We start from the raw sequence: 17,316 nt of genomic DNA on the forward strand, positions 1-17,316 counted from the left end.
ATAATATTGGATTTTTTCACTTTTAGCCCGCGCCAGAAACTATTTATTTTCGATAGCCAAAAAAATAAAATTTGTATAATTTTTTTATATTAGATACAGAATGTGTGTGTGTGTATATATTCGTTATTAGTTTGAGAATGACTATACTCTGTCATTTTCCGTGCCGCCCATTCACCCTTCCCTCCCTAGTTGTTGTAATTGTTCCTTTTCTTCCAACTTGTCTCCTTTCACAACAGCTCCACCTCTCCTCTGCCCTTCACCATTTTTCTCAACCTTCAAAGCACTTGAATCCGAAATTCTTTTACATAAAATCTTTTATATAGAAAGAGAGAGACCAAATCAATAAAATAAAAGGATAAAACTGCATAAGCATAAAATACTCATGTCGAGGAGGAGGATAATAAGGAGGAGGATGATGAGGAGGCTGTGTATATATAACTTTTATAAATTTTACAACAGACCATATATACTGTTACGCGGCGCCTTCCTGAGATTCTTTAGAAGGGCGACGTAAGGCTAAGCAATCGATATCAGTGCGATTGTTGTCCGCCAACTGAGGTCTCCTCCGTACGCTAGACTAGATTGTCAGTGCCGTACGAGAAAACTAATGTCATGAGCAACTGAGAGAGCAGAAAAGAGAATTGAGAATGAAAGAAAACTTGATTGCATTAATGAAAGCTATTACAGAAAAGCAATACGGTGTCGGGGGGAGAGACACCAGTACAGAGTATTGTTTGCTTGCTAGAAAGTTTGATTGCTTGATTCCCCCTTAATAATGCTAAAAAAAATAAACCAAAGTTACATAACATGACCCAAATAAGTTGTAGAAGCACACTTAAAGAAAATACAGTAAAACTACTCTATATTTACAATGAAAAAGGACTTAGTCTTCTACAAGGTAGAAACAGGTCCGTTGGCAATAACTTTGTCTTTAGCATCAGGGTCTGCGCGCACGGCTCTATTGGCGTCTGCCTGTGGCTGGGCGCTGGCGATGGCTAGCGGTGGGGCGACAGAGGCACATGCATGTTTTTCACTTGGAGCTGCCGAGACCACTGGGCTGACCATGGCGCTAGGTGTTGGGAGGCTTACCAGGACGCCAGGAGGTGCGTCCAAGGGGTCATGGGGCATGGCTGGAAAGCTGCCCATGACATTCTCCCCCACCTGAGTTGGCGACGTCCTCGTCGCCTTACTTGCAAGATAATCATCAAGTAGGCTCTTGTAGGCTTTGAGGTTTGTTCCCCTCTCCCAGGTATTCTCCTCTGTATCACATCCCTGCCATTTTACCAAGAACTCTTGGTGATCTTTCCTTGAGGCGTGTATCACTCGATCATCAAGAATAGCTTCGACATGCCTTTTTCCGGTTAAATTGGGGCCTCGAATACTGGGTACTATGAGTTGGCTCCGTGAAGGATCCTCGATATCTTCCCGAATAGGTTTCAGGAGACTGACATGGAAAACGGAATGGATTTTCCACCAAACTGGGGTATCCACCCCGTATGCAACTTTCCCAATGCGCCTTTCAATGGACAAGGGTCCAATATATTTTTTCAATAGGCGAGGGTCATGGACCCCTGCAAACAAGTACCGCTTTGGAATTTTGACCATCACTTTGTCTCCTACTTGGTATTCAACAAAGCGACGATTTTGAACAGCATGCCTCCCCATCTGCTTTTGGGCTTTGACAAGATAACTCCGCACTATCTCAAAATTTCGCTTCCATTCTTTTGAGAAGCTAGCAGCTCGAGGAGATTTTGACATGTTTGGTGCATTCACAGTGTGTGGGATAGTGGTTGTTGTCCGGTAACAATTTTAAAAGCGCTTTTGTTGGTACTAGAGCTCTTTTGTGAATTAAAACAAAACTGAGCAGCATCCAGAAGCTTCACCCAGTTCTTCTGCGATCCGGTTACGAAGTGGCAGAGATATTCCTCCAGCATGCCATTGAATCGCTCATTCTGGCCATCAGATTGTAGATGAAAACTTGAGCTATGACTCAATTTTGACCCGAGACACTTAAAGAGCTGGGTCCAAAAGTTGCTAGTGAAGCGTGAGTCGCGATCACTAATGATATCTTAAGTAGGCCCTAATATTTGATGACATGAGAGAAGAAGAGTCGGGTTGTTTCTTCTGCTGATATATATTGTGGGGCTGCTATAAAGGTAGCAAACTTTGAAAATCGATCCACGACAACCAGGATAGTTGTGAGATCTCCGACCTTGGGCAATCCGGTGATAAAATCCAGGGAAACTGTTTCCCAAGGTCTTTTTGGGACAGCTAGTGGTTCCAAGAATCCTGCTTGCGTCAAACGGTCCGACGTATCCTTTTGGCATACTAGACAAGTCTTCACATACTGAGCGACGTCATCTGTTATTTGAGGCCAATAATATGCACAGCGAAGTAATGCCATGGTGCGTTCTTCCCCGGGTTGACCAGCCCACAAAGTATCGTGGCATTCCGCCATAAGAGTCCTTCACAGATCTCCTCCTTTAGGAACATAAAGTCAACTCCCTTTCACTTTCAGGAAACTATCTTCTTTGTAAAACTAGCGAGTCTTGCCCTATCCTACCAAATCAACCAAATACTGAACAGCAGGATCCTTGATGAGTAGATTATATATCTGGTCTTTTATGGTGGTGCTTACTTCGCTCCCCCTTAGGGTGTCGAGTAGGCACACTGATGCTAGATTGGCTCTCCGACTGAGCGCATCAGCAACATGATTAGTCTTCCCACTTCAATACTCCAGGTTGAAGTAAAATTTCGCTAGGAGTTCCTGCCACCTAGCCTATCGACCATTCAGCTTCGGCTGGCTCATGAAATGGCTAACAGCTGTGTTGTCTGTCTTGACCACGAACGGGGTTCCCAGTAGATAATTCCTCCAAAGGCATAAGCAATGAATGACAGCCAATAATTCTTTCTCGTGGGCGGCATAGCGCCGCTCTGCATTCTTTAGTTTTCGGGTCTCGTACGCTACGGGATGCCCTTCTTGTAGCAAGACTCCACCAAGGGCATAGTCGGAGGCATCCGTTTGTACCTCGAATGGCTTGGCCAAATCAGGGAGAGTCAAGACAGGGCTACTAGACATAGCCGCTTTCAATACGTTGAAGGCCTCTACTCGCCTGGGTCCCCAATCCCAAGGTGTGCCCTTCTTGAGAAGTTCTATCAGTGGTACTACAATGAGGGAGTAATTTTTCACAAATCGCCGATAGAAGTTGCATAGGCCAAGAAACGATCTCAAGGCGTGTATATCCTTAGGCGGCGGCCAATCTGTGATGGCCTGAATCTTCTGTTGGTCCATCTTCATTTGCCCTTCCTCGATGATATGTCCGAGGAAGTCAATTTGTTTCTGAGCAAAGGAGCACTTGGATAGCTTCGCATATAATCTGTGCTCCCGCAATCGGGCTAGGACCTTCCACAAGTGCTCCAGGTGTTCTTCCAGTGTCTGGCTATATACCACAATGTCATCTAAGTATACCACCACGAATTCGTCAATGTATTCTCAGAAGACTTGGTTCATCAGGATTCAAAATATGGCTGGCGCATTAGTCAAGTTGAATGGCATAACCAGGAAGTCATACGACCCATATCTTGTCACGCAGGTCGTCTTGTGTTCATCACCCTCTACAATCCGAACTAGCCAATAACCTGTCCTCGGGTCTATTTTGGTGAACACCGTCGCACTACCTAGTCTGTCGAACAAGTCTGCCATTAGCGAAATAAGGTACTTGTTCTTCACGGTATTTTTGTTTAGAGCCCGATAATCCACACAGAGTTGTAAGTTGTCATCATGTTTCTTTTGGAATAGCATAGGGGGCCGTATGGGGATTTGGAGGGTATGATGATCCCTGTTTCTAGCCTTTCCATCAATTGTCTCCGAAGCTCAGTGAGTTTGGGTTGTGACATTTTGTAGGGCGCCCGGGCAGGTGGCTTCGCACCCAGAACCAACTCAATCTCATGGTCCACAGTGCGCCTAGGCGGGAGTCGCTTTGGCATGTCTTGTGGCATTATGTCTTCAAATTCCAATAGTAGCTCCTTCATGGGTGCAGGAATGGAACCCAAGGAGCATTCTATATCTTCAATGCAGAGGGTAGCCAGGAATGTGGGTTCATGTCTTTTGACCCCCTTCTTCAACTGCAAGGCCGAGATATTCTCGACGGCCATCTTCATGCATGCACGGAATGATGCAAGGCTTGGCCCCATTTGTTCCTATCATCAGTAGCATGTCTGCATACAGAACGGGCATGGTGTTGGTTTGACTTAGTAATTCCAACCCCACTATCAACTCGTAGTCATCTATGATCACCACGCGCAGGTTAAATTCTCCTTCATAAGGGCCAAGCTTCAATGGTACTTCTTTGGCTATTCCACCCACTAGCTGAGAAGGTGAGTTGATAGCCTTGATACGACCTTTGCCCTTTCCTACAACTAGGCAAAGGCAATCCACCTGAGTCGAGGCTAAGTAGTTGTGGGTAGCACCCGTATCTATCATTGTCCGAATGGTCTTGCCATTTACCTTCATGTCGACGAACATTAAGGTCCTCTCTTGATTAGGAGGAGTCCTCTCATTCGCCTTCTTTTTCCCTTTCTTGGAGATTGGGCAGGGGTCCTCCTTCTTATGGATACCAGCACTGGTTCCCGCTAAGGACTCAGAAATAAAGCTAGCAATTGGATTAAATGCACCTACTGGTTCAGTCTGGTCCGCATCATCGGCGTCGTCATCCGTCCCATCCTCAAAAGCTTGATGGGTGTTCATCTGTGCATGTGGGTATTCATTATTCCAATGTAGTCTGCCGCAATGACGACATCCTGAGGGGGGTTTCCTCCCCCGATCGTTGTTGTTAGATGCAGCGCTAGTACTGCCTGAGGAGGGAGCCTTAGATTTGGTTGCACTTCAGTCTCCTCCACTTCTGCTAGGGCCACCAGTGTTCGGCTGGCCCCCTTTGTATCCTTCTCAGACAGGCTGTTGAGGCCTGTCCTTCCGGGCTTCCACTTGATAATCCCCAAGGCACTCTGCTGCTTGGATCACCTTAAGAAATGTGTCTACCCTTTGTCTTTGTAACTCCATGCGAGCATAAGTTTTCAACCATTCCATGAAGGTGAAGAGTTTGTCTTTGTCCCCCATGTCACGGATGTTCAGCATGAGCGCAGAGAATTCCCATACGTAATCCCGCACTGATTTTGTCTGGCGGAGCTTCCGTAGCTTTCTCCTTGCATTGTATTCAATATTTTCAGGGAAGAACTGTAGAAGTATGGCTGCCTTCAGTTCTGCCAATGTCTCGAGGGCATCTTCACCGGCCTTGATGGCTTCGCATTTCACCCGCCGCCAGAGTTTGGCATCACCCTAAAGATACATGGCAGCAGTTGCTACCTTCTTAGCTTCTTCTAGGCCCCACACGGTATTGAAGTATTGTTCGATGTCGAAGATGAAGTTTTTCACTTCTTTGCATTCCGAACTCCACTGTATGGCTTTGGCTCAGGAATTTTCAATTTTTGTGCCACAGGGGTGAGGTTTACAACACCCCCGATTTGGTTTCCACCTCCTCGAAGTAGGCCTTTTAAAGCAGCATTGACAATGTAGAGCTGGCATGCCAAGTTGTCTATAATTTGTTGTATGGCAGTCACCATGTTTGCCTCTTATGCCCTGTGGGCTAAATCCTCGGCACGCTCCTATTGGATGACCTTGAATTTACCAAAAAAATCGGCTGCCTCTGTGGCTTCCGTTTGTCGGTCTCCTTCAGAGTCGCGACTGATATTTTCTATGTCAACTTCGGCCTGGAGCAGTCTGCGGTCCAGGTCGTCCAACCTTTGCACTAGGCTGGTCTTTAGATCAGGCACCATTTCCAAGATGGGCCGTAATACCGTCTCCTCAAGGATCGCGATGCGATCCCATGATTCACCATGGTCAGAAATAGGGGTAATTGCAATGTAATCCCTCGTCCGATGTCGAGCCTAGGCTCTGATACCAACTGTTACGCGGCGCCTTCCTGAGATTCTTTGGAAGGGCGACGTAAGGCTAAGCAATCGATGTTAGTGCGATTGCTGTCCGCCAATTGAGGTCCCCTCCGTACGCTAGACTAGATTGTCAGTGCCGTACGGAAAAATCAATGTCATGAGCAACTGAAAGAGCAGAAAAGAGAATTGAGAATAAAAGAAAGTTTGATTGCATTAATGAAAGCTATTACAGAAAAGCAACATGGTGTCGGGGGGAGAGATACCAGTACAGAAAATTGTTTGCTTGCTAGAAAGTTTGATTGCTTGATCCCCCTTAACAATGCTTAAAAAAAAACCAAAGTTATATAACTTGACCTAAATAAGCTGTACAAGCACACTTAAAGAAAATGCAGTAAAACTACTCTATATTTACAATGAAAAGGACTTAGTCTTCTACAAGGTAGAAATAGGTCCGTTGGCAGCAACTTTGTCTTTATCATCAAGGTCTGCGCGCGCGGCGCTATTGGCGTCTGCCTGTGGCTGGGCGCTCGCGATGGCTAGCGGTGGGGCGGCAGAGGCACATGCGCGCTTGTCACTTGGAGCTGCCGAGACCACGGGGCCGACCGTGGTGCTTGGTGTTGGGAGGCTTGCCAGGACGCCACGGGGTGCGTCCAAGGGGTCATGGGGCATGGCTGGAAAGCCGTCCATGACAATACTCATGATATACGAATATACTCTTGATACACTAAGGATACACTACGAAACTCAAGAACGATGTATATATAACTTTTATACACTGTATAATATACAACTTTTGTATATATATGTAGAGAGTATATACATTATATATACATATTATATAATGTACACCTCTAACAAAAAGATTTCCCTCACATAAATCACCATAACCACCAATAAATACCATTAGAGACACTGTAGCTCCGCTATGACCACAACTAACACCACCTTCGCTTCTTTACAAACTAGATGTGTGCACGGGCATTTGCCCAACATAGTTGTTTTTATTACTCGTGCAACTACAAGATTACCACAAAAATATCAAACATTAAGAAGATATTTCTCATATAAAATCATATCTTTATCCAATTGCAGAAAGAAAAAAAAGGAAAAATAAAATAAAAATTTAAGCCTTTAACATAATTTCAAAAGAAGGGGCAGTTTTCTCAAGTGCTTGAACGTCCATACATATGAACCGTCTCAGAAGAAAGAATTTGAGTTATTCCTTTTTACTGGTCTTCATTCTCTATAAAACACTTCTATACACTTAGCAATAACAGATACCGCCAGATCAGCTTGCAACAGTGTCATGCATAGATTTGAGTTTAAACCCAGGATAAAATAAACTGCATGTAGAAAACTACACATACCTAGTTCAAACCCCAGGAAAAATGGGTTATATATCAAATTTACATATACCTTGATAGCCTCAGGATTCCTCTAGAAACGACTCTAAAATGATGCACATACAATCGTGCAGAACTGGTGTACATCAAACTGCAAATACAATAAAGCCAAATTATATTGCGACTCATTATACATATGGCTATACAAGATATCCTCCTTTATTAAGTGGCAAAGTGGCAAAGGATGTTATTCATTTATCAAATAACTTGGTTTTTCAAAGTTGAGGATGAATTTCAGGAAGCATCTCTATGATAGAGACTCTATCCCACTAATCTCAAATTACCGAACAGATTGAACGTGAAGATCAAAATGACGCAACGAAATGAAATCATGTAGAAAAGTTTCGTCAAATGAAAATATTAGAAGCACATGATGAAGAAAAAAGAATAAGTCATGGTAAAATTTTCAGATGTACCAATAGATACAACATATACAAAGAACGTTACAACAATAATAACATACCTAGTGTAATTTTACAAGTGGAGTATGGGAAGGATAGTGTGTACGTAGTACTTACCACGAGTCCGAAACCTAATTATAGTTTTTTTGGACTCTAGCGACCATAATAGGTTTAAAAAAAAAGACTGGGCACTATTTTATTCAATCTTGCACTTAATTATTTGATTGTTTGATCACCAATTAAATACTATCTACGAATCTAAGATTAAACTCAAAAGAGGGAATTCTAGATTGCATATAGGATTGAGTAGAGCAAGATCTTGAACCTGAGTATCAGGAACAGATTTGCGGTTAGAATAGGAATATACCTAATCGCCTTGCTTGGTTACTATACATGAATTATTAATGCGTTCTTGTTAATCCTAATTCCATAGGAATATAGGCGTTAAGTTACCTTGAATAAGCGAGTAGTACTTCGGGAGAATACTACGAGTAATATTAACCCTGTCAATCAATAAACTAGATAAATTAATTAGACAATTTAAGTAGAAAATTCAACGGGATTGTTAGTTAACCCATAGCTCTGGAACATTCTATCCCATCGAATTTGTTTCTAAGATTGCCGACTTATTTTCTTTAATCGCTTAGTTTACTACTCTAGATCAGTCTAGTTAAATAATCACACTTTAGAAAATTGTTTGAATAGATTAATTGTCTAGTTTAATTTAGTAAATAGTTAATCACAAGTTCCTGTGGGTACGATATCTGGACTTATAATCTTATATTACTTGTACGACCATGTATACTTGCGTGTGCATTTAGGAGCAACAACAACCAAACAAAATTGTACAATTTTTTTTATTCTATAGGGACTTTTTACCCTGCTTATCTTAACTCTTTTATCATGTTCAAAAATTGATCAGATACTAACATTTAGCAAACCAGAATTGGTAAGGCAGAATCTAAAATGAGATACCATTTTCAAAGAATATCCAGAAACATGGTCTCAACAAAACTGGTATACCAAGAATTAGACTTACACAGGTATAGTCAAAAATGATTAATAGTCATGGCAGTGGCAGCCTCGGCAGCCAAGCACAATTTTTTGATACACAATATCTGAGGAATCTTAAGTCTACAAAAATTGGTGACAAACAAGAACATGCATGTCCGAAATATGGTAAATAGATATACAAAAAAATAAAAATTCTTAAGAACCCAAGAGGAAGTAACTAAATCATGACCATTGATATGAAAATTATAATAACCACATAAGATTTTTAATAGTTTTCTCAACATGTGAAAATTTCATTCTTACCTCTCGGTATGAGGCGCTAACAGATCAGTATCAAGCAGTTTTTATGCAGTTCACTTCGTGTATATCCCTTGAACTCCAAAAACCCTATGTGTATTTGGAACTTTCGAAATTGTTTGGTCTAGATCTGAAATAGTAGTTCAGTTGATATCTTAAAACCCAATTCCAAATCATACATTTGAACTTCAAACTCCTTAATGAAAATAAAAGGCAAGCAATTCAAGAATGCAAACAAGTAAATATAGGAACAAAGAACAAGAGAGATCTCAAAATATGAGAAGCTGCAGATGATAAAGAAGAAGTCAAACGGATGAACAAACTATAAACCCAAGTGGTCATTACAATGTGACACAGAGCATTTACGAACGGAATGGTGGAGGGACATTAGTCGAGGATTTTAATATTTAAGACACTTCAAAACTTATATCAATTTTTAAGACAAAACTATTAAGAATGAGGTTGAACGGATACTTTTGTAATTAGCGTTAATAACATAATTTTTAAAAACTCCAAAGTTTTCTTATTTTCAAAAAATTCTCCCTCCTACACCCCTATTCCTCCTCCCACTCCTCCTCCTCCTCCCGTCACTTCTCCATCTCGCAACGCTCATCTCTATCCTCCCCTTGCTCCTCTATATCGCAACGCTTCTCTCTATCCCCCGCCACTCCTAATCCTCAAACATTTAGAAAGATGATTCAAATATCTAGAGAAATGTTTCAAACATCTACTGAGATGTTTCAAAACATCTGCACAGATGTTTTAAATATTTGTGGAGATGTTTGAAATATCTGTTGAAAAAAGATCAAACATCAAAAAGAAAGAAGCATAAGAAATATCCCGAGGAATGTTTGAAACATCCCGGGGATGTTTTGCATAATACTCGTTTATGGAAATGTCTCAAAATATCTCGAGGGTATTTTGCATAATACTCACTTTGTAAAATTTTATATTTTTCTCTTTCCCTCGTATATTTTAAACCACTAGAAGAAAAGAAAAAATGAAAGAAGAAGAAGAAGATGAAAATGAGATGAAGAGGGAAAGAAGGAAAAAACAAGGAAGAAAATGAAGAAGAAGATGATGACATAGACGAACTACCAGCAGCAGCAGCAACGAAAGTTGAAGAGAAAGAAGAAAGTAAGGAAGAAGAATGAGAGAATGAGTAAGACAAAGAAGAAAGAAGGAAGAAGGAGAAGAAGAAGTAAAGGGGAGAGAAAAGAGGGAAATGAAAATTTGAAATAATTTGAATGGGTATGGTTTTTTAAAAATTTTAATATTTACCCACAACTTTTACTATTTTTAATCCGATCCCCGAACCCCTTTAATGACACATTTTTTGTTAATTACACAATACTTCAAAAGTCTTTTTTACCTCATTCTTCCTGCTCATAATGGACTAAGTAAAATTATTGAAATAACCTTCATCGTTCAAGTGAGCTTTCACTTATTAAATAGTTAAAATACAAACAAATTTTTGATAGCTCACCCACAAAAACTATTAACTTTAGATCTGAAAAGGGAAAAAAATCATAGTAGATCTTATATAAAAAAATAAAAAAAACTAGTTGAAGTCCTTCAATTGCCCACCGGTGCCAAATGTGGCACTAAATTCCTTCCTTTTATCAACAAAAATCCTTCACTACACAAGAAAAGCAGAATTGGTGAAACTTGTACAAAATGATAAGAGTTAGACTAACTGCACCACTTTGCAACATGTACGTAGGCGGAGCCAGTACTTTAAATTTATGGGTTTAGAATTTTAATCGTTTGATATTACTGGGTTTTAAATTAATAATTTATACATATTCAATAAAAATTTTAAGACAAATACAGGGTTCAAACCAAAGCTACTGGGTTCGGCTGAACTCACTCCCGGCACTCTAGCTCCGTTCCTATGTACGTTGATGAGATTATGCAACTCAAGGTCTTCTGAAGTTTAAACCAAACCCATAAACTTATTTTTCATGCCTCTTCACTAATGTAGGTTATATGCACTTCTTGGGATCACTCAGGAGTTACTAGGATTTGTTCAGCTTTTAACGTTTAGGCTAAAGATAGGATAGATGGGAGGGTTATCTAGTGGTGCTACATTACCTTTAAGCATCATATCTAAGATTACTAGGGTAGAATGGCCCGTGTTGAGCCCGGACCCAAATGTAATAAGATAGCAATTATATTATCTTACGAAAGGAGTGAATTATTTTTCATAAAGAGTAACTTGTACTATGATCAATTTGTGAAGTTGAGATATATCAGTTTCAGGTACTTATTTATAAATTGTTATTGAGATATAGTCCCTAGTGGCAACATTGCAAAGTCCACAATTATTAACTCATCGAAGAAATCTTGTTTAGAAGTTCAAATCTAGCCTTTTTTCTACATGATGTATGATCTCTTATTTAAGAATTAGTGTGTATACAAACTATTGATCAATAAGTAATAGTAATAGAATATAAATGTTTTTGGATCTAATTAAAGAGGAATCTCCTTTTTTTAGGTTGTCGTTACTATTTGAATCCTTTACTGGTTTTTTCTGATAACAAAAATTCTACTTAATACAATACTAGTAACTCATTCCCTTCTCAGTTATCGTAAAAGTTCTCCGACGGAGAACGAAAGAATATCAAATGAGAAAGATAGAGAGGGACAAAGCTATATTAAACTCATTGCAAGTTGCGCATCAGAGGAAGATAGATAGGGACAAAGCTATATTAAACTCATTGCAAGTTGCGCTTCTGATGGTAGCATTTTAACTAATCCTCTGGATCTCATGGTTTTAGTAGGACAAACTTTTAGATCAATGTTAAAGCATTTGTTTTGCTGCTCCCATATGGTGCATATGAGAGCAGAGGATCTCAGGTCTACACTCAAATTACATGGCATATGAGCCCTTCCAAGAGGTGAGCATTTTCTTGATCCTAAACTTTCACTTTCTTTATCCCTTTACCATATCCTGTCTTTCGGACAGGCTATGGATTACTTGACTTTCTTTATTCTCTTTACTGTTGGTAAAGAGAAGGGAGCTAAGTTAAACGTCCTACTACATGACATGTTTGGTGAAGTGATAGATGCAGGTGAGTATATGTCCAGCAAGTGGAGCCAACAAGGGGACAAATAGTAACTTCGTTTCTATTTAGTCTGGTTGAACAAGAGAACAATCTATAACTTCATTTCTATTTTGTCTGGTTAGTCAAACACATCGAAACCTGGACAAATCATAGAAGGAGGAAAACAAGGTCAAGTCAAATATTTATTGTTGAGTCATTCAGCAGCCAATATTTATATCAGTCACATGACCAATATGCTTTAGCGGCTAGCAAAATAGAAATGTTTATAACAAAAGTCACATAAAGTGAAGCACATTATCCACGTTTTCCGAAATTTGAAATAAGAAGATATCAGTAATAGCAAGTGGTAAATTGTTTGGTAACTTGAAAAAATAGCAGGTTACCATTTGCATAACTTTTGATGCACAAGTGTGGTGAGCATCAAAACACGCATGTACATCATTACAGAAGGCGCCTAAGTTTTGCAACTATTTCTTTTATAGAAGAGAATGAATGTGGGAGGACGAAAGTATCATCTATTGATGTAAACTAAGGGTCCACTAAACTATGTAGAGAACCTGGTTCTCTATCAGTTTCCACCAAACTGTGTAGAAAGTTGAATTGTACTGTCATTAGAGGAACTGATGGCCATCTGTTCCCTCTCCCGTTTCTTTGACTCAAGTTGTTGGGACTTGTGCCAGACTTAAGACTTGTTGTTCTTGAGCACTCTGAGGATGTGTAACAGGTTCCCAATCTGGTTCTTATTTAGAAGTTTGTTAGATCATTAAAATATACAAAGGCGCTTAACTTAATATCTATGAATATAGAAGTGATCACTTTTGCCTTCTTAGAGGAACTAGGTTCCTCTTTGTTACTAGCCTTCCTCTTCACAGACTTCCTTACATTTTTCTCCTTTTTTTCATACTTCTCACAAGATTTCTCACCAAACTTCTCACAAGATTTCTCACCAGACTTCTCTCCCTCGACACTTTTCACCTCTACAGTTTTCACAGATGAACCTCTCTTGGGCTTTGGAATCACAGGTTTCTTAGAGGATTTACGAATTAAGGAAGCAGATTCCTCATTCACCTCTTCATCATCAACATGGACAATATGTGCTGGAGGCATATCCTCCTCATTTACTAGCTTTCCCCTTTTCACCAACCTCCTTCTTTTCTTTTTCTCTTTGTTTTTCTTCAGAACAGTCTCATAAGCCTCTTTCTTTTATAGCCTAGTAGTGGGTCTTTTAAGAATGGGCTCTTTGGGAACTGCACTACCACTTATAGCAGCAATGAAGCTTGCCACAATCACATTATCATAGTCTTCCTCACTATTCTCATTTTTCTCTTCAGATAGAGATCTCATTTCAGGAATGACAAAGTTCAATGGCTCAGCATTAAAGTGAGGAGAAGGAGAAGGATCAGTAATGGCCTGGGGCTCTTTTGGGGAGCAAGGGATTTCATCCCAAGTAGGAGCAGAGTGTTCTTCTTGGGCAGAGGAATCAGGTCCCTCTGTTGTTTCCCCAGTAGTACTGACTGGTGCCAAATTTTCAAAAGGCACCAGTTCCCTACACTCAGCTTTATGACTTTCACCTTCCCCCTGAGACCCAATGGTCTCATCATCACACTCATATTCTCCAACCAATCCTCCCTCTATAGCAATCAATAGCATGTTCTCAATGGCTTCTTTCTCATTCACCCCCAAAATAGAATCAGAAGATGCAGGAGGAACATTACATATCAGAGTGGTAATATTCAGATCAAAGCTTGGAGCGGGCACTGTTGATACTTCACCCCTGCCAACCACATCTTGTTGGGTTTCAGAGATTCCCCCAACCTTCTGACTAAAGACCTCTTGTTCCTCGTCTCCGTCTACTGTTTCATCGTCTGTCATTTTTTTCCGGCGAGGCAGAAGGAGAGGTTGTAGCAACGAATCTTTTGGGGTTCTAAGTCTTAAGACTGCGGTGAGAACCATAACTCGACTGGGTTGGAGAAGAACTAGTAGATGGTTGTTGGTCTGGTGTGGGATTTTGACTGGGTAACGGTTGAGACTCAGAAGCACACTCATGTGCTTCGTGAGATGAAGGCACAGTAGGAAAAACATTGGTAGTGCTTGAAAGCTCTAGATTCTGAGACACGATAGAGTTTGGAAGTAGAGACACAAGAAAGAGAGGGTTTTCTTTAGAAAGAGAAGAGAATTTTGTGGCTTTGATGTGGATAGTTGGGAAAGAGACGTCTTTTGGTATTATTTGGAGGGGGTGAGGGACCGGTTACAAACGGGTGTATCTTACTGGGTAGACGAGTCAGTTTGTAACGGGTGTGATGTTTGGGTTTTAACAGATGAGAGAGAGACGGAAAACATTTAATGATGTGGAACTTTTATAGCCTTTTAATGTGTGCATGAGTGTAAAAGGAGCTACTACCTGAGTCAAAGGAACCAGGTTCCCTAATTGAGTTTTGTAAATGTGAGCTTCATCCTTTTACCAAGATGCAAGGTTATTGGCAGCTTGTTTACTCTGTAATTCTCATGCGTGTTTACCTGTAACGGTATAGAAATGAGTTAGAGTTTGCCAAAAAATATTTTTTAGCAGTTTTCCATGTTCATTCTTTCATAGCCAATCATTGAGAGATATGGTACTCAGTTTGATATTATCAGCCCCAATGCCAGTCGATTCTTTTCAAAGTGCTCTTTGCTCAATGCTTTGGTGAAGATATATGCTACTTGGTCCTCTATTTTATAGAACTTCATGCAGATGAGGCCTTTTTCAACATTATCCCTAAGAAAATGATGTCGCACATCAATGTACTTTGTTCGCTTATGCTGAATCGGGTTCTTTGTGATGTTGAGAGCACTTGTATTATCACACAGTAGTGGCACACAATCCGAGAACACACTGAAATCCTCTAGTTGTTGATTGATCCACAACAGTTGAGCACAACACGAGGCAACTGCCACACACTCAGCTTCTGCAGTTGAAAGAGGCACCGAGTTTTATTTCTTTGTACCTCATGAGATTAAGCACGACCCCAGAAAGTGTGCCATGCTAGATGTGCTCATTCTATCCACCAGATAACCAGCATAATCAGTATCAGCATACCCAATTAAGTCAAAATTATCTCCTGAAGTATAGTAGAGAACCAGGTCATGCGTTCCTTTGAGATACCTTAGAATCCTCTTAGCAGCTTTCAGATGAGATTCCTTTTGACTGGATTGAAATTTAGCACATAATCCCACACTGAATACAATATCAGATCTGCTAGCTGTGAGATACAAGAGTGAACCAATGAGGCCTCTGTACATGGTTTCGTTCACATGAGAACCAGGTCCATCCATGTCCAGACGAGTGGCAATGGCAATAGGAGTATAAATAATTTTTGAACTTTCCATCTCAAATCTCTTCAGGAGCTCTTTAATGTACTTCTGCTGACTTATCATCATTCCCTTAGGGGTTTGCTTAACTTGCAACTCTAAGAAAAAATTCAACTCCCCCATCATACTCATTTCAAACTCGCTTCCCATAAGCTTTACAAATTCCTCACATAAGGAATCATTTGTTGCACCAAAGATGATGTCGTCAACATAAACTTGCACAATGAGCAAGTTCCTCCCTCGTTTCTTCAAAAATAGGGCATTGTTGATTTTTTCTCTTGTAAAGCCATTTTCAAGAAGGAATTTGGACAACCTTTCATACCACGCACGAGGGGCATGTTTCAGCCCCTATAGTGCCTTGTTAAGTTTGAATACATGTTCAGGATGTTCATGACACTCAAAACCAGATGGTTGTTTGACAAAGACTTCTTCCTTTAAGTATCAATTCAGAAATGCACTTTTGACATCGATTTGGAACAATTTGAATTCATATGAGATGCAAAGGCAATAAGGATTCTGATGGCTTCCATTTGAGCAACTGGGGCAAAAGTCTCATCATAATCGATCCCTTCTTCTTGATTGTAGCCTTGAACTACTAACCTGGCCTTGTTCTTTGTTGTATTCCCAAACTCATCAAGCTTGTTTTTGAACACCCACCTGGTTCCTATAACAGTTCAGTCTGAGGGTTGAGGAACCAGGTGTCATACACGGTTCCTCTCAAATTGATAGAGTTCATCTTGCATAGCAGTAATTCAGTCAGTATCTTTCAATGCCTCCTTGATATTTTTGGGCTCAATTTGAGAAAGGAGAGCTGAGAAGTCAAGTGAGCTTCTTGTCTTTGATCTGGTTTGAATTCCTAAATCAAGAGGAGTGATCACATTTTGGAGGGGATGTTAATTTTTGTGCTTCCAGTTAGACACCTGAATCTCATTGTGTGAAGACCCAGGTTCCTCTGAATGGGATCCATTGTTGGCATCTATGGAGGGGTGAGTACTACTTCTCTGCTCAGTATCAGGGGTTCCTTGCACGGCATCAGTAACTCTGTCTTCTTCTTCAGTTGTTGTAATGGAGGAACAGGTTCTTCTATATCAGCTGGAGGTTCTGTTGTATTCTCTTCGTTGGATTCCTTGACTTGACTCATCAAATCAGCCTTCCAATTTTCCATATCAATAACTTCTCCAGGCACCTTTGACTGCTCTCCGTATTGATCAATCTTATCATGTGAATATTTCCCACATAAATGGTATGATTCATCAAAGATTACATATATGTTTTCTTCAACACATTGAGTCCTTTTGTTGTAGACCTTGCATGCTTTGCTTTGTGAGAAATATCCAAGAAAGATTCCTTCATCACTTTTAGCATCAAATTTTCCCAGCGCTTCCTTACTATTATTGAGAATGAAGCATTTGCAGCCAAACGTTCTTAGGTGGGTTATCTTGGGCTTACTCCTGTTCAGCAATTCATACGGAGTTTTGTTTAAGAGGGACCTGATCATGCACATGTTTACCAAATAGATAGCAGTGTTGACTACCTCTGCCCAAAAACCTTTTTCTATGCCGCTGTCAATTAGCATAGTCCTTGCCATGTCTTCAAGAGTCCTATTTTTCCTCTCCACAACACTATTTTCAACACAGAATTCATCAAATTTTGCATTATCGAACTTTGTGTCATGATCAGACCTTATACTCATAATATTATGGCTTATCTTTACTTGAATCTGCTTTACAAAGGTAATAAAGACTGGAGAGGTTTCATCCTTGGTTCTGAGAAACAAGGTCCATGTGAATTTGGAGTAGTCGTCAACTATGACAAAAATGTACTTCTTTCCTCCTCTAC

The 17,316-nt window shown here is 40.3% G+C and overlaps 1 protein-coding gene across 1 annotated transcript; it reads right to left on the bottom strand.

Moving 5' to 3' along the window:
• Window positions 1–891: 891 nt before the first annotated feature.
• Window positions 892–1,758, bottom strand: LOC138902506 (uncharacterized). The gene has a single exon (XM_070190381.1). The coding sequence runs from the start codon at window positions 1,756–1,758 to the stop codon at window positions 892–894; it is 867 nt and encodes a 288-aa protein (XP_070046482.1).
• Window positions 1,759–17,316: the final 15,558 nt, after the last annotated feature.

This window comes from Nicotiana tomentosiformis, chromosome 12, assembly GCF_000390325.3.
Source record: "Nicotiana tomentosiformis chromosome 12, ASM39032v3, whole genome shotgun sequence".
Lineage (NCBI taxonomy): Eukaryota > Viridiplantae > Streptophyta > Magnoliopsida > Solanales > Solanaceae > Nicotiana > Nicotiana tomentosiformis.

Coding starts and splice junctions, on each gene's coding strand:
- LOC138902506 (XM_070190381.1), bottom strand. CDS start 1,758: ATGTCAAAATCTCCTCGAGCTGCTAGCTTCTCAAAAGAATGGAAGCGA.